Genomic DNA, 19,106 nt, shown 5'->3' on the forward strand with positions numbered 1-19,106 from the left:
AAAAAACATTAGATAAAATTGCATCTATAATTTTATAGAAAGAAAAATATTAAAGCAGTAGAGAGTCACCTACCTCTCTTAGTTCTGTGCTACTAAAGTCTCGTTAAAAGCGATAGTTTTTAAACTAGTTAAAAAAAAAATTTGAAATAAATAAAATTTATTGAAACTAAAGAATAATTTGGTAAGTAACATTACTTAGCGGTTTGTCAGAGAGCTCGCTAATCTTCAAATTGGTAAAACTGGAACTACTATTGTTCAAAATGTTTAGTTTAAAACACTGATATTGGTGGTTATTTGACGTTCATTGACGTTGCGGTTCAGCCATTGACACTGCCAACTAACCAAAAGATCAATAAAGGTAATTTATTAAATTGGGTAATTGAAGTAACGTCATAATAATTCGCGGCTGACGCACGTACCGAAAAATGTCCAACTTGCCAAAACAAAGGTGTAGATATATATAGGTAAATAAATTGGGAGTGAAGCGTGCCATGGCGATGCAAAGACCATTAAGTGCTTTCCAGGATTAATTGAATGTGAGTGACGACGAATTTGGCTACAAAGGACCCCGTAGAAAACTTCGATTTCACATGAAACACAACAGTCAACAAGCTTCAGCAGTAGAGCGATCGTTATTGTTCAAAAGTGTCTTATGGTGCCGTTTTTCTTCTAAATATCCCATTTCTTTTGAGATTTGATTGACATTTTATCCATAATATAGTGGATACACGGAATAAACACAGTGAAGAGGTTAACTATGAAGCAAAATGCATTATCAATTGCTAATAGAGTTCTTGCAAAGTGTTTTGTGATTTTTTTTAACGAGATAGATGGAAATAAATAATTCAGACTTGATTATCCTTTCAACTTGTATTGAAGGTCTCGGATATTCAAGGAAAGCCATTTGGGAATTCTGAGTTGGTCATTGTACTATGCCAGAGCTTTTTGAAGTTAACCATCACTGATGTGAATCATCTTACTGGCTTCCACAAGTGTGAGTAAGGAAATCATATCCACAATCTGAAAACTTCAAGCATTTCTAAGTAAATTTGCTTCTAATTCTTATCCCAGGTTCATGAAAATTTATATTCATTTTTATGTTATTTCCTATCTCAACAAGTTAGAACTCCATGAAGATTCCGCCACAGGGTTTTGTGTGGAGTATTGTTTCAGCTTTATCACATTGGTACAACATCGTCAGATCTTTATTTTTATGTGAAAAATGACAACATTCTATTTACATAAGATGTAGAGTAGCAAGTTTTCTTTTAAGTAATAGAATTCTTGTAAGTTCCCATTCATAAACCGCCCTTTCCAAAATTATGATGACATTTCTAGTGATAGTCACATTTTTTGTATGTTTTCGTCTCTTTGAAATTCTAGGTTAAATCTTTGAAATGCAGACAATTTGGTCTTCTATTTTGATAATCATCCAGAGACCATTGAATCTACTAATAAGTTATGCAGTTTCTGAACTGTATGTATTTGTATTTCGCTTATTGCAGTTAAGTTACACAGTGAACATCCAAGGTTCTGTTGTAAACGGGTTGTGGCTAATGAATGATATCTTTTATTTAGCGCTGTTATTGGAATGATTCGGATACGATTAATTCAGTATATTAATGATGTAAATGCATTTTTTGATGATACCAAAAGGCAAAAAAAAAAAAGAATATAAGAAAAAAAAGAAGAGATAAACATTTTGCAATCACGGTCGTGGTAGAATACTTAGAACATCAGTTGCGTAAGCAAATAGATAAATGACAATCTTATATATTAGCGATTTTTATCAGTGATATATATTTTCGAAAAGCAATACCAACCGATAATTCACCTGATATACTAAGATGAAATTAACCTCTTTAGATCATTCAACTTTATTTTGATGTGTGACGGTGCCGAGTGAGGGTTGTGAACTCAAAGGCAGGATGCAATCAACTGAGTTATTTATTAAGGAACACTCTTCTTTATATACAAAACCTCAAGGCAACAGGACATAACATGTTCGAGAGACAGACAATGTTCAGAGCAAAACCGGAGACATGATCATTCAGGTTCTTTTTAGTGCGAGGGAAGAGCGCAGATACAAGCATAATATATACAAAATAATTATGTACAATTGTGTGACACACGGCTGGTACAGATGAAAAAACTTGGTGGGTGTTAACATCCGATGGTTAAAATATTCGCTTGGAAAAGTCACATCATGAATTGTTCTCAAAACTATTTATAAAATTAAAGATGCATTCACATTGATGAAACTTGGGTAAAACACTGATATAACAGTTAAGAAACGATGAGCAGTAAAATGATTACAAGTTAACGGCAACGGATGTGAAGTAGAAGTGCTTTAAGTAGGTACACTTCCGAAGTGAAGGGACACTACAAAGACCCTTAAGTAATGACCACAGACGACAATACCACTTTACTTAGCCACTTAAAAAAGGATTTCTTCCAAGTTATTATGTATAACTATATAAACCTTTGCAGAAAAAATATTTCAAAATATAGGTTAAATATAACGGTCACAGAACAGGAGAGTTCCCAAGAACACCAAAACTGAAAATAACTTTTTATCAACTGATATCAACTGGTATTAAAGTGTTTAGATACTAATTTCTACAGGAGCAGTATTAATATGGTTATTTAACAATCTTTATTATCTGCTATGTATAGATTTTGAGAAATTTTGCATATTTGTAATATATATATATATATATATATATATATATATATATATATATATATATATATATATATATATATATATATATATACATATATACATTTTATATACATGCATAAATACATATATATGTATATATATATATATATATATATATTATATACATACATAAATACATATATATATATATATATATATATATATATATATATATATATATAAATATAGATATGTATATAGATAAACAAATATATATATATACACACAGTATATATATATATATATATATATATATATATACATATATACATATATATATATATATATATATATGTATATATATATATATATATATATATATATATGTATATATATATATATATATATATATATATATATATATATATATATATATATATATATATATATATATATATATATAACTAAGTTAATATCCAATGAAAATACTGATAGACAACAAATGAGGGTTATGGACGAACCGCTAGTGATTGTTAATGAATATACGTACTAACAACAGACAATTCAGTGTTTCCCCAGGAAAGGAAACCGAAATTAAGAGAACGATAAGCATGGGATGGAGAGCTTTTGATAAACACAATGAGTTAATGAAAAGTAAAAGGTCAGCTTATCTAAAAAGAAAAAGTATTTTAATCAGATGGTCTTATCAGTATTAGCTTATTCATCAGAAACCTGGAGCCTTATTAAAGCATAAAAACATAAGCTGGTTACAACCCAAAGAACTGTGGAAAGAATAATGTTGGGATTAACACTTAGGGACAGTAAAAGAGTAACATGAATATGAGAGCAAACTAAATAATAATATATATCATCATCATCAGCGGTTACTATTCCACAGCAGAACAAAGGCTTCCGACATGTCTCACTTTGCGTCTGTTTATAGTCGTTTTATGCCATTTTGCACCCACAAGCTTTCTTAGTTCGTCAATCCTGTTCTTCTCTTCTTTCACCTGCTCCTTTTGCAATCGCTAGTGATATATATATATATATATATATATATATATATATATATATATATATATATATATATATATATATATATATATATACATATATGTATATATATATATATATATATATATATATATATATATATATATGTGTGTGTGTGTGTGTGTGTGTGTGTATATGTATATATATATTTATATATATACATATATATATATATATATATATATATATATATATATATATATACGTATATATACATATATATATTTATATATATATGAATATATATACTGTATATATATATATACATATATATATATATATATATATATATATATATATATATATATATATATATATATATATATATATATGTATGTGTGTGTGTGTGTGTCTGATACTTAAACTACTTGTGGTTATTGTTGGTACAGGTGACAGTAATATTTCTTCACATATAATTTAAGTTTAGCTGTACAGTAATATGAGACTAGAATCATAGCCCTTGTCATCGAGAGTTTCTGATATAGGCACAAGGAAGGATGAAGCTTCTCTGCAAGTTACCGTCACATGATGCAATTTGCACTTAGTTCCGTGGATTAGATGTGAAATAGGTTTCAGCTTTGATAGTGTTTTCCTTTCCGAACACCCGATTTACCTTTTACTGGGCCGTAGCTGTTGATCATTTTTTATATGCTTTTAGGCATTGTATATGTTCGACTAAGAAGACAGAATTATACTTTCAGTCGTTTATAAAGAATATCATCTTAGAGACAATGCATAGTAAGGATAGTTCTCTCTATATATAATTGCTTTAATGTCTTAAAAAACAATCGTATTTATTAAGAAATAGCCCAACATATTTTCTATCAATAACACGTCAGATGACGATAGTCATTGTCGATTATGATACTGAGCTTAGAAATAGCAATTATAATAATGATAATGACAAAGGTAATTATGTAACTCAGAAAGTTCGTTATGCAGTTGCAGCCTTTTGGGAAAACTAATAGTTCCAGAAAGGTGCAGCTTATCTCGATTAACTTTTTTAAAACTGCCAAAAGATAAAAACCATAAGCGAATCCGTAATTGGAAAATTTTCGGGTAAGAAATAAGGACCACTTGAAGTTAATTAACTAAGGTTGTAAGTACCCACTTTCTATTTTCTTCTCTTATTACCCGAGACTTTTAGAGGAAAAATATAACGTTAATGTTTCACTAGGCCGCCTTTTGTTTCGTTTCCCTTCTTGGTAGAAATTTAATGTAACTTGAGGAAACGAAAATATAATGTAAATTTGGGTATATATATATATATATATATATATATATATATATATATATATATATATATATATATATATATATATATATATATATATATATATATATATATATATATACGAAAGTTATTGTTACTAGCTAGATTACAAACCCAGTTGGAAAAGGATGCCAGAGGAATGGAAAAGAAGCCTAATCATTCCCATCTATAAGGAGAAGGAAGACATCCAGGAATGTGGCAACTACAGAGGCATAAAGCTGATAAGCCATACTATGAAAATATGGGAGAAGATCATTGAGAAGAGACTCAGATGAAACTACAATTGGTGAGGAACAATTTGGATTCATGCCTGGAAGAGGGACTGTAGAAGCAATATTTGCTTTGAGGCAGACGATAGAAAAACATCGGGAGAAACAGAAAGGATTACATATGGTCTTTATTGACATGGAGAAGGCATACGATAGAGTACCACGTCAGGAGCTGTGGAGATGTATGAAAGAAAAGGGAGGCCCTGAGAAATACGTAAGAATCACCAAAGATATGTATGAAAGGGCAGAAGCAAAGGTTAAGAGCAGTATAGGCCTAACAGAAAGTTTCCCAGTAAATGTGAGACTACACCAGAGGTCTGCATTGAGCCCTTACCTATTTGATCTGGTCATGGATGTAGTAACACAAGGTATTAGAGATCAGCCTCCTTGGTGTATGCTTTTTGCTGATGATGTTATACTGTGTAGCACTAGGCGAGAGGTAATAGAAGAGAAACTGGAGAAGTGGAGAAGAGAAATGGAAAACAGGGGATTGAAGATCAGCAGGAAAAAGACAGAGTATTTGAGATTGAAAAATGGTGAGAATGGGGAAGTTAGTTTACAAGGAGAGAGATTGAAAAGAGTTGAAAATTTCAGGTATTTAGGATCATCAGTTGCAGAGGATGGTGATATGGGGGCAGAAAATAAACCAGAGAATACAAGCAGGATGGAAGAATTGGAAAAAAGTGCGGGGAGTACTATGCGACGGGAAAATAGGGGTTAAGTTGAAAGGTAAAGTACACAGGACAGTTGTGAGACCGGCAATGATGTGTGGAGCGGAAACGTGGGCAATAAAGAAGACAGAAGAGAAGATGGATGTGGCAGAGATGAGAATGTTGAGATGGATGAGTGGGGTGACAAGAAGAGATAAGATACGAAATGAGGTAATTAGGGGTACCACAGAAGTTATAAAACTATCAGATAAGATCCAAGAAAGTAGACTGCGGTGGTATGGTCATGTCATGAGAAGAGATGAACAGTATATTGGGAGGAGAGTAATGGAAATGAAGGTACAGGGAACGAAAAGAACAGGGAGACCAAAGCGAAGGTGGGTAGACTGTATCAAGGATGACCTTCGATCAAAGGGATTAACCGGTGATGAGGTGTGGGACAGAGGTAGATGGAGAAAGCTGACCAGAAACATCGACCCCACATAGAAGTGTGAAAAGATGTAGACAAAGAAGATTAGATTCCTACGTTCACTATCGTGCCCACTAACAACTATTTGTAAACTGTTACTTAAAAATTACGTATATACATATATAAATAAATATATATATATATATATATATATATATATATATATATATATATATATATACATATATACTGTATATACTATATATATATATATATATATATATATATATGTATATATATATATATATATATATATATATATATATATATATATACATATATACTGTATATACTATATATATATATATATATATATATATATATACATATATAAATATACATATATATATATATATATATATATATATATATATATATATATATATATATATATATATATATATATATATATATGAGTGTGTTTTAAACAGCATTGCAATATATCTTTTTAAATACTTTTTCTATGAGGAAATAGGGTGCAAAGATTTTATCCAAGTTTTCAAGATGTATGGGTGGAGTAATGTTGCTAACTCTTTGCAATACCATTTATATATTCACAGTGCTTTTATACTGAAAGTATCTGTTTTCTATGTTGGTCATTGATCCAAATAATGATCAAACCGTTCGCCGATTGATTTTGTTGATCTGATAACCTATATATATATATATATATATATATATATATATATATATATATATATATATATATATATATACATGAATATATATATATATATATATATATATATATATATATATACATACCTACATATATATATATATATATATATATATATATATATGTATATATACATATATATATATATATATATATATATATATATATATATATATGTATATATACACACATATATATATATATATATATATATATATATATATATATATATAGTTTTTTTACAATAAATCTGTTACACTTGAAAATATTAATACCTGAATTCTGAGACAATTATATAACTCTACACAGCAATATATAAAACACAGAATATCCAAAGGTCTCTTAAGTACACTCAAAACAAAAGTTGGTAATTATTACTAAGAATCATTCAAAACCACCTCTTACTATGATTCATTAAAATGATACGAGCAAGTATGAAATAAACACTGGTGATATAAATAATACACTCTTTACAAAAATGAATATATTCTATATAAATTACAATACTTTGAAAGACTTTCCATAAAAAAAAAAAATCACTCGAAATATTAAGTCTGAACAAAACTTATATTAAAACCAAAGGGTTACGCTTTGGAAATTATATAATCGCTTGACTCTTAATATTAAATCTAAATAAACCTTAGACTAAGAGAATAGAAATAATTACACTCTGAAAATTATATAATCACGTGACTCGAAATATTAAATCTGAATAAACCTTAGACTAAGACAAAAGAAATAATTACAGCTGAGAGTGGTACCCATTTCAGAAATAATATGCTCAGGGATACCAAATCTCATTATATATCCTGAGAGTAAGGCAGGTGTACATGGGGCGGACATTGCACTTTCTGTGGGAATGGCTTCAGGCTAACGAGTGGAGCGGTTGATGACGATAAACAGGTAATGATGCCCTTTTGATGTGACTAGAAGACCTACCAGACCAACGTGAATGTGAGTGAATCGATGCTGGGGTTCAGGAAATGTGCTCACTCCTTAATCCATGTGTCGATGTACTTTTGAAGTTGGGCATAACGTACAGGGGCAGACCAAATCCGTAGCATCCTTAGTAATAGACTGGCAGCCACAGGCACTTTAATCATAAGAAGATAGGAAAATATTTTTATTAACTGAAATGGACTTTTGTTTCTTCTACTCTCAGGCCCATTAAGACCACCAAAATTCACTTTAATCATGTGTTGTGAGGAATGGATGAAACCAATTTTAATAGATCTGTGGTACTGACCAGGCTTCAGAAACAATCATGCCAGAAGTTTTATTTTGTACGTTGCCCCAGACAGGTCTTTAGGGGGGTCCAAAATACATTGTTAATCCTGTTAAGTGAGGAATGGATGAAACTTGCTGCAATTGAAAGACTACAGTTTCTTGACTTTAAAAACACCAATGCCAGAATTTTTACCTTGTACTTTCCACCCACCAAAAGGCCATAATGACCTCTCCAGCCTGTGGAGAACTTTTATTCATGTATTGTGTTAAATGGATGAAGCCAATTTTAATAGCTGAGGTGAATGGAAAAGGCCCCAAAAATGATCATCCAATTTCTTGGTCGAAGGTAGAATAGCCGGATTCCACCTTGGACAGTTTTCCCCTGAAGAAGGCCAATGGGAGGAGCAGGGGCAAGCTGTTGACCACCTGCTCGAGTACTGTAGCAATAGTAACGTCACTGACATCAACGGAGAGGAGAGGTGCATGTAGTACGGTAAAAGTGAGAGCAACAGTGCTTAATAGGGTATTCTTTCCGTTGCAGAAGTTAGCATCTTGAAGTGGACCCCACTTCAGGTCTTTTGGCTTGTCCTTGAGGGAGGCAGGGCGGGGGGAAAGAGTAGTGGTGATGGCTGGCAGGAAACGATGATAATAGTTGATCATGTACAAGAATTCTTGCAGTGCTTTGATGGTCAAGGGTGTTGGGAAGTTCCTTCAGGAGTGATGCAATGCCCAAAGAATGATACTTTGTTGGCGCCAAAGGTACGCTTGTTGTATAAGACTACAAGGTCGGTCTGTTGTAGGCAGTTGAACACGATGCGTAAGTGATGGAGATGTTCCTTTTTGAAGGAAGAGAACACCAAGTATGTCGTCCATGTAACATACACAGGAGGAGAGGTCCATATAGAGCTTTAAATACCAGAACTTATGAACAAGAATGTAACAAAAATTCAAACAAAATTAGACAGGAACTATCAGGTTCATGCAGGTTGGTTTATAAACAGTGCAGTGAAGAGCAAGATAAAAAACAAATCTGATACAGTGTACGAGCATGTATGGAACACGTGTAGTACATCTTCGGTTTTACATTAACTCCCATTTTCTTTAGTCTCTTTTCTGTTAAACCTCTTATAAATTTTTTTCAATGCTCTAGTGAGCACTCATACAAATAAGGAAGATAAGAAAAAACATTTTATTATGTCTAAGATATTTTTACACAAATTTCCGTAAACTTTTTCAAAACGCCTAGTCAGATGTGGCAAAGTTGCACCAAAAATATAACTCGTGCTGGGTACATTCCTTCTGGGAAACACGCTGTCTCAATTCGGGGTTTAGTGTACGTTAGTGGTACGTAAGTTTGTAAAAATATTTAATTACAATACAAATACTAAACTCACTATCAACCCACACTCATCATTATTTTTCCTAGTTTTAATAGAAAAAAATTGCTTAATATTATTGGTTAATCATAAGAAGAAATTTTAGTGCTATAATTAATCCGAAAAGAAGTAGATATATCATCAACATCACAGTTATATCTTACATTTACTATGTAACATTCACATATGCAATAAAGACAGGAAATGAGTTGTTAGTAGTTACTAACTTACTAGGGTAATTTTCACATACTGTATGCTGATCAATAGTCACAAACACATAAACAATACATAGAAATGACAAGTTAATAAAGAACCAAAACCAGAAGTACATAAAAATATACAAGTATTAAGTGAACAAACAAACAGTGGTTTATATTACAGATATAAAAATATAAAAGGATCTCAAGTATGACTGTCTAGTCAGGTAAGATCAGGTATTTGGCACTACTACTTCACAGGGGTTAGGAGTATGTGGAATAGAGCAGGAATTGGCCATTTTTCCTGGAAGGGGATGAGATAGTTCCTGGTGTCCGATAAACACAGGGCCACTTGGAAGACAGTGCACATCCATCGTGTATGGTAGATATCATCATTCTTGGAACAGAGCTACCAGGTCTGCCTGTTGGGGACAAAACCCAGAATATGCTACTTCTTAGCATTATATCACTGATTGTCGTGTTGCACGTTAGCTTTCTATCCACTCTGGCACTGGCATGATCTCCTGATGTATAGAGATGTGCATCGTTTTGAGTCCCATGGTCTCCTGGCTTATTTGAATAAGTAAAAAATCACGAGTGTTTATCATAAAACACTGCCAAGTGTTACATACGAATTACTCAAAAATCACCTATGATGCTGAAGATGGACTAATTTGGATCCTGAGTACAATTCCTAAATTCGACAGGAATATATATATGTAAGTGTGAGAATCAACTCTTAACCCTCTCTATGGCTGAATGGTCTAAGTGAAACTGTTTACATATATTTGTACTGATCGCTAAAGTTCAAATCCTTAAACAGACAGATTTACATATCATGAAAAGCCCTGCGTCTGTATTCCGTGGCATTAAAAGGAATTCTTGGGCTATCTTTATATATGAAAATTAAGAGTGTTATAGATAAGAGTATCATGAAGAACGGCTAAATGTTAAATGCTTACCCAAATAAGTATGATGGCGGAGAGTTGTTGATTTTGATTTTGGGTAAAACTCCTTGATTCGTCGTGAATATATATGGAAGAGTCGGAATCAACTCTTGTCTCTCATTATGGCTGAACGGACTAAGTCAAACTGTTTATCTTTATTTTTACACGGCTCTGAGGTTGAAACTTTGATTAGACAGAAATACTTGTAAAAATCAATTTCCCAATGGATCTGTGATCCCTTGACAGAGTAATTTCTGAAATGAAAGGTATTTGCGGCTTATTTGAATAAATAAAAATCACTAGTGTTACTGATGAATTATCATGAAAACCAACTATGTGTCAAATGCTTACCAATTAGCTGTAATGGTGGGAATAGATTGATCTCGATTCTAGGACTAAATCCTAAATTCGACCGAAATTTATACAAGAGTGTCAGAATCAGTTCTTAATATATCTTATGGCTGCATAGTTAAGTCAAACTGAATACCCGTATTTCTGAATGGTGTGTTACTGTTTAGGAATGTTATATCACCTAAGAGCAAGTTTCAAATTACTTAAGAATATCGCTTATTCATTTTTAAAGGTATTGAGCTTGACCATCAACATCGTAAATTCATGGGAATAGAGAGACAACATAAACGCTGGGTAATAGCAGCCATTGAAAAAACACGTATCAGCAAATAGTTTTCTAACAGTGACATATTAGCGCCATCCCATATAGAAGAGATTGTATAATTATTAGAACTTTCTGTTTTCTCATGATATCCGGAGAACCTTTTTTATTTTTTCCTTTGCTGTACTGGAAGGTATTAAAATCCCAGCCCGGATACCGGTTAGTTTTGGTTTTTAAGAGGATTTAAATCTGTTTTCCTGTTAAAATTTGGCTTTGGGAGACATCTATTCCTCAGCAACTTCAAGCTGATCCCAACATTTAAATTTTACCCATCATGACTACTTTATGTTTGGCATTGGGGGTTTTTACAATATCTTCTCTAAGTATTGATGTTTTTGTTAATGTAGTAGATAAGCCTTACAATGTAGTGGTTCATAAACTTTAAAAGTTCTGGCTGTTGAAGATTCAAAAACGTCTTACTGACCTATATGTAACACCTGCCTTAAATTCACATTCTTCCTTGAGAAATATCATGAAAATCTCTGGACAATAACAGGAGTTTTAAAATAATATAGCAATGGAGGAGGTTCATTGCGTTGTTTTGAAACAGGATGAAGAAATTGAAGAGTGAAGTTTCGTATTCAGTGATATTCCTAAACCCATAGTAAGTGTTATACACGTATGTTAAATCAATTTGTTATACAAGGCGTCTCTTTAAACCTAATTGGAAGTTGTATTTTTCAGGATGGTTTAACTACGTTAAAAACTAAGTGCGTTACATATAAAATAGAGAGAACTTCATTTTAGTGAAGATCAGAAACTACTTTGCAAATATCGAGGTTTCATCGTTAATCCTTACTTTATTGATAATTTTGCTTTGTTTTTTTTGTACACCCATGCTTCATGTAATCTAAGAAGAACACACAGGTTAACATCATTGACATTCTTACTTCCATGCATAAGAAATATAAGGTAACTCTTTTCCACAAAAACATACCTCTCAAAAGCATGTAAAACTGCATAATCGCTGTAAAATCCTAAGTTGCACATGGCTGTACTGTAACACACTACAAACGAATATCTATTTTTCTAATGAAGTTGAAACTTTGGAATGTTGTAATCAAGGAGTTGACTATTTTTTCTTTCTCTAATTGAAGTTGTAAGAGCTTAAGGTTAGGGTGTTGTGACTTGGTGACCCCGAAGTGACCCGAACATGAGTCACAACCTACTCTTGGCCCGTCACAGTGTCATCAAATCGTTACTGGAGTTGGTATATGATTGTTAGCAAGGCGATGAATTACGAAACGATTTATTTAATTAAGCATGAATCAGATATGCTTAGGTAAAAACACAATTTGTTCATTCAAGTTATAGGCAATTGGATGGCAGAATATGTAGCACTGGAAGGAGAGCATCAAGTTCGATTATTTAAGAAATATGTTTTTTACCTTTTCTCCATACTTATGAAAAGTAAATTATTTCTAGGTAGTTATATTTTAGATGTTTTTTTCCTAACGGGTTTTTTTTTTAATAACTTCATTTTTTATAGCATGTTCTCAGTAATATTATTACATTGCTATTGAACTTTTAGATAAAATACTGGTAATTTTGTGTTGTGATACGTATTAGTTATGGAAGTTTATCCATATCCAGTTTTTGGTCGCAATTCTATTTACAAATTTAACAGTAGAGGTAAATCAACTTCTTTAAAACGATATTTATGAAGATGACTTAATTCATAGATTTAATCAAAGTAATTAATGTTGTAACATGACTCTACACACATATGTCTAGTGATCGACATCACTGAATGATTGGGTTTATTTCATGTCTCAATTTTATAATAGTTTAAAAAAACTATTATTTCATAAACACAATCCATTTTACCAGCCTTAGTTTTCTAAAGAAATGCCATCCAATGTCAGTCCCAGTTCTAATGGGAAACCATTTCATCTCTGTAAGGTCAAATTATCCTTCTTAATGGTTCCAAGTATAAAATCACATATTTTATCAGTAATATTTGCGGGTATGGACTTTCATTAAATTTAAAATTAAAACATTCGATCTATCCCCCTCCGCGTTGAAAGAGGATATTACAATTACAATTCATGCCGAATAATCGTTTTATAAGTTGAGATTTAGGTAATCTTATTAATCCTGAATTTGGTCGGGAACTTTTGTCATTCACCCTAACCAATTATCGTTAGTCACCCCTTTCCAAGTGTTTAAGAAGGATTCTTTTCTTTCCCTTTTTCTCAGCTAAAGGTTCAGATGAAGGAGCAAGATGCCCAGGAAGCAGCCCTTAGATTAAGCCAAGAGAAGAGAGATTACGAGGTCAAGATCCGTAATTTGGAGGAAGAGAAGAGACTTTTGGAAGAAGAGTGGGAAGAGAGGTTGAGGTAAGTAGAAGCAAAAATAAAAGTAATATAGAGGAAGATTACATTGTTAGTGATAAAAAAAAAAAAATCAGTGATGGTGATGATGATGATGGCTATCGATATTATTATTATTATTATTATTATTATTATTATTATTATTATTATTATTATTATTATTATTATTATTATCATACACTGAAATATGAAAACGAAAGTGAAATTATTAGCTACCTCCAATTTGAAAATGATGAGAAAGAGGGATGGCTTATGGTATAAATTTACGATGAAAACGTTCTTGAGTGTAGACTAAGAAGCTTACCCGAAGAGGGTAATAAAAGCTAAAGTAGATGAGATTATCGTTATAATAAAAATCAAGGGGAGATTAAAAACCCTTGTTGTCAAAAGAAAAAAAAATTCTTTTTGCGTATTACTTCATCTATTCAGCTAATTCTTAGCTAATTCATCCTTCAGTTTTGGCCAAAAATATATGTTCATATGTAATACTATACTTTATCAATTCAACTAATCTTACTTTCTGAATAGTACAAATGGTCAATAGACTTATCATCCAATGCTTTGACCACACATAGGCCTACATGTCTAATACTTTTTGTTAAAGGCCTCTAACGCAAGTAATAATCTGCCAAGTATTAACTCTTTAAGAAAATAAAATCTCTCTCTCTCTCTCTCTCTCTCTCTCTCTCTCTCTCTCTCTCTCTCTCTTTCTCTCTCTCTCCACAGTAAATATTTCATTTTTTGCTATCTGAAATTCGAGAAGCAAACAACGAAAACGAAAAATTTAGTAACACAAGACCCACAATGCTTCATACCAGGTTTCTGAATAAATTTCTAAAATGCCAATAAAGTATGGGAAAATCTTTTGAAAACTTCCGATGGAAGAAGAAAGGATAAGAACTGTAGTTTATTTTTTGGAAGTCCCGGAATATATAACGTCAGCAGGGGGAAGGAAAAGCAATAAAACTTAACGGCAGAAAATAACTTGAATTATTTTAAGGGCCTTGTTTTCTGTGAGGGGCTAAAAGGAAATTAAATTAAAAAAGAAGGGAACTATAAAGAGATGAAAGCTTGAACCATATAAATGTTGTTATAGATTACGTAGATTTTGAATAATTGTTTGACCTTCAAATTGTTTTAGAAGGTTCCTCGAAAAGTTGTTAGTCTTGTGCGTCATCATAACCGATTCATGTCTTTTTTTTTTCTTTTTTAAATGAATTTCTGCTATCATTTTACTTAATATGCCCTTTTATATAATATTGTCATATATTTCACGCAATTTCTATGGTATATCTTCATAGGTCAGACAGATAGGGAGTACACATTTTTCTTGAAATATTATTTTTTTCTAAATCCACCAGTACTTCGTCATTAAAAGCAGGAGGAATTAGAAACAAAAGAGGAAATAATGGTGCATCATTCAATTAATCAATCTGTAATAAACACTCGCGCCAGTACAAGATTTTGCTATGGTGTAGTACACCAAGCGTGGTAACTTATAAGAGTATCATGAATCATTAAAAACAGACAGTTTTCCTGTACCAAGAGGAAAAAATTCTATTTCCAAGAAATGGATACGTACAAAACAGGGGAAAAAGCTCCGCCTACCCTCTCCCTGCACCTCGAGCGCCCCCCCCCCCCCCGCCCCCCCCCCCGTCTCTCTCTCTCTCTCTCTCTCTCTCTCTCTCTCTCTCTCTCTCTCTCTCTCTCTCTCTCTCTCTCTCTCATCAACTTTACTGGCAGATAACAACCGAGTGGATCATTAGATATATACAACCATAAAAATTATTAGATATATAAAAGAAAATCTTACAAAACGAGAGAGAGAGAGAGAGAGAGAGAGAGAGAGAGAGAGAGAGAGAGAGAGAGAGAGAGATAGAGAGAGAGAGGAGAGCAGGTGAGGGAAGAAAGGGGAGGGATGGAGAAGGTGGGGTGTCGTAGTATTGGGAGAAGGTATGGAAGCTTTATTCCGTTTGTTCGTATCCATTTCTAGATTATCGAGGTTTCCCTCTTGGTACAAGGACAAGTGTCATTTCAAAATCTTGTCCACAAGTGCTCGTTACCGAGTTGTTGCCCAAAAACGTGCTTGCAAAGTTGAAGAAACCCACTGTAGAGTGTGAAGGTCCTTTGGGCAGAATAATTATTTTAGAGCTTTTTTAAATTATATTTTCAGTTAATATTTTATAAGTTATACTGAGTTGTTAATGTCATAAATCCAAATAAGTGCATTTCATTACTTTTACGTCTATGACCCTCAGGAGTAGGGTGCAGATAAAATTTCGTTCTATTTCGTTTCTTTACTGGGTGAACTTTAGCTTGAACATTCTCATAAAATTACTTTTACAATTTCAATTACAAAATTAAATTAATCCACAAAACTGAGAAATTATTTTGCGTGAAGAATGGAGGCCTGCAATGTAGACTGTTACTTCACAAATCGCAGAGGGTTGCGAAATCCATGAATTCCTTGATCAGGCAGGAAGGGCACTCGGTCTTGGACAGGTGTCCTCACATGTACTGTATACAGTTGAGAAAATCCTCCTACACTGTCTCGGGCAGGAGTTAACGTATTCATCCACCTCTCGGGTTGAAAGGCAAAAGGGCATCTCCAACTGGGACTTCTCTCCTTCTGTTTCTGGCGGCCAGTTGTACCGCATATCTTGGAGTTAATAAGTGTCTGTCACATCAGGCACTTTGATGAGGGGCCACGCCCCCAGATGGGGGAGATGAGTGAACTGACATAGGTCCCTTTGGACCTTTTCACTAGGCGCGTTGGTGGTGGAAGAGCGCTCTTGCTTCCATGCAAGACCTTTTATAGGGCAATCTAAGGTGTGGCAATGTGATGTCATGTCCTGTGACTGTTCCTTCTTCTAACGTAATGTTGATGTCATTCACCCACTGCTTGGTGTCTTGTTGATTCATTCGGACGCAGACCGTGCATTCGTGTTGAGTGAGTCATGTGCTCTCGCTTCTTGTTCTGTGCGCTTGTTATGACTACAAAATCTGCAACATCAGCATTTTAATGCTACAATGCCACTTCATTCTTCGCTTTTCTCGTCTCTCTCTCTGAACTATCTTTTTACCTTTACAAAATCAATTAATTTAATTTTTCTCTTTATCGTCTAATTAATGAAAAAACTCATAAGATAACTAATCACATACATTGTTAACTCATTCATTGTGAAATTAAGTCCTGACCTCATACCACTGGGTCAGGTACCTGAATTCCTGTGGAATTCAATATCTTAACACCTCATTTCATTGTTTCCCCAAGAATAATTCATTTATTTAATCAATATCATAAAAAGAAAATGCATCTCAAGACAATAAACGAAATACATAATTGAAAAATAATTTGATCAATTACAGTCAAAATAATGCAATTGCTTTTCATTATACGCATAATATGTTGTTTCATAAACCTAATTAGGAAAACTTTATTTCCCCTTTGAATAATTCAACACAAAATTGATATATGTTTTCATAACTCTTGGTAATGGAATATTTACCCCTAAATCCACTGGGTACATAAGGCAAAAATTAATAATGTCAACTGTGCAAATAATTATGGAATGCCTTTACATTCATTTTATATTCAACTCATATTTTTCATTACCTATGACCTCAAAAATCTCGGTCTGATGGATGTAAACACAAATTCTCATTTCCTAAATTTAATGCATTAAATAAAAGAAAAATAAATGCTCAAATACACACAGCGTTAATTCAAGTTTATCAAAAGTATTTCCTGTAATCAAGAAAAATCAATCAACAATTATGTGAATTGCACATTATTATTAATCAAGAGTATTATTAATTTGTATTGAAATATCGATAAACATTTCACATCATTACACATCATTATTGTAAATGTCATCATGTTAAATCATTGTTATTTAATAGCATAAAAAACATTTCTCATCAAATCAAATAATCATATTTATAAATATGCATAAAAAATTATTCAAATTCTTGTCATAGAATAATGAGTAAAAACACAGGGTTTCTTTTACCGTCAAATGTCCCAAAATATTCATGTAAATTAGTGTCACAAATCATCATATCAACATAATTATTTCATAATAAATATACTCAGTACATAATAAAGACATTTTATTTATTTCAATCTTATTTCCACCTTATCTGCGTTTTATTTTCATCTCATGAACTTCAATTCTCACTTATATTGCCTTTGAAAATGTAAGTCATAATACTCAAGTGACAGGAAACTAACATCAGTGTTAAAATACTCTTAAAAATCATTTGCAGACTATAAAATAATTTGCAGACTATTTCAATTAAAACACTCTACATTTCGTTGGTTTCAAGGATGTATCTACTACACAGTTATAAATATAATTTCATGTATTTTTCACACTTACTCTTTTAACTTCAAATGAAAGGGTGCAATGAATATAAGTCTACACATGTACTTGCTGTACACTATTTCCAGTGTAATTATTACGTGACTAAAAATACCCTTTGAACATTCAACTTCACTAAGTTCATTCTTGATGCACATTCTACAATAATCTTGTTCTTTTCAATTTATTAGTTATATTCAGTCTGACTTTAGCACATTGCTCATGTTGCTATATCATAAATTGCTTTGATTTTTACCCTTTCTTCATATTTTTTCAAGTTAACTTATTCAACATTCACATTATAATCATAATCATTATTTTCATGAATGTTTATCATGGTTATATAAAAAATCACTCAATGCATCGCCCATAGAAATATGATAATAACACTGTTGCTCTATTGGCATCATTATTAAATTAATCTTGTGAGTCAACCATTACGCTTGTAAATTATCAATCACCTATGGGTTTCTATTCATCAGCAATCATCATAACCCATACTTTATGAAAAAAAAAAATATCATTTCACTTTCTTTTGTATTTATTTCAATTCTCTATGTGATCCCTCAATCATTTGGAGACATTTATTCTTTGGACTTTCATTGATATTCATGGAACACATACATTTTCAAGTTCTAGGATAACACACTTTACATAATCACGCTATTTATTCATTTGTTATCCTAAATATTTGTATAAGTGCCAAGAGATTTTCATGTCATTCTACAAGGAGTTTAGTAGTCTTTCTTAATTCTGTCTAACAAAAATCTGATGTTTTCCCATATATCGATTTATTTAAAGTAAATTCGTCAGCTTCTAGATAATTAATATCAGTCTTCTATGTTGGTCTATTCATAGATCGCAGGACATCCTCATCTCCTTTCTATCTATTTTATTTGCCTCTTTTATTTCT

The 19,106-nt window shown here is 32.2% G+C and overlaps 1 protein-coding gene across 7 annotated transcripts in view; it reads left to right on the top strand.

Annotated features, from left to right (window-relative positions):
* LOC137645794 (trichohyalin-like) overlaps positions 1-19,106 on the top strand; it is a 996,644-nt gene that overhangs the window by 401,635 nt on the left and 575,903 nt on the right. For all 7 annotated transcript variants that reach the window (XM_068378737.1, XM_068378740.1, XM_068378739.1 and 4 more), the window contains exon 8: positions 13,696-13,835. In XM_068378737.1, coding sequence (XP_068234838.1) covers positions 13,696-13,835 — 140 coding nt within the window. The remainder of the gene's footprint in view (positions 1-13,695; positions 13,836-19,106) is intronic.

Source organism: Palaemon carinicauda, chromosome 8 (genome assembly GCF_036898095.1).
Source record: "Palaemon carinicauda isolate YSFRI2023 chromosome 8, ASM3689809v2, whole genome shotgun sequence".
In the NCBI taxonomy this organism is placed as follows: Eukaryota; Metazoa; Arthropoda; class Malacostraca; order Decapoda; family Palaemonidae; genus Palaemon; species Palaemon carinicauda.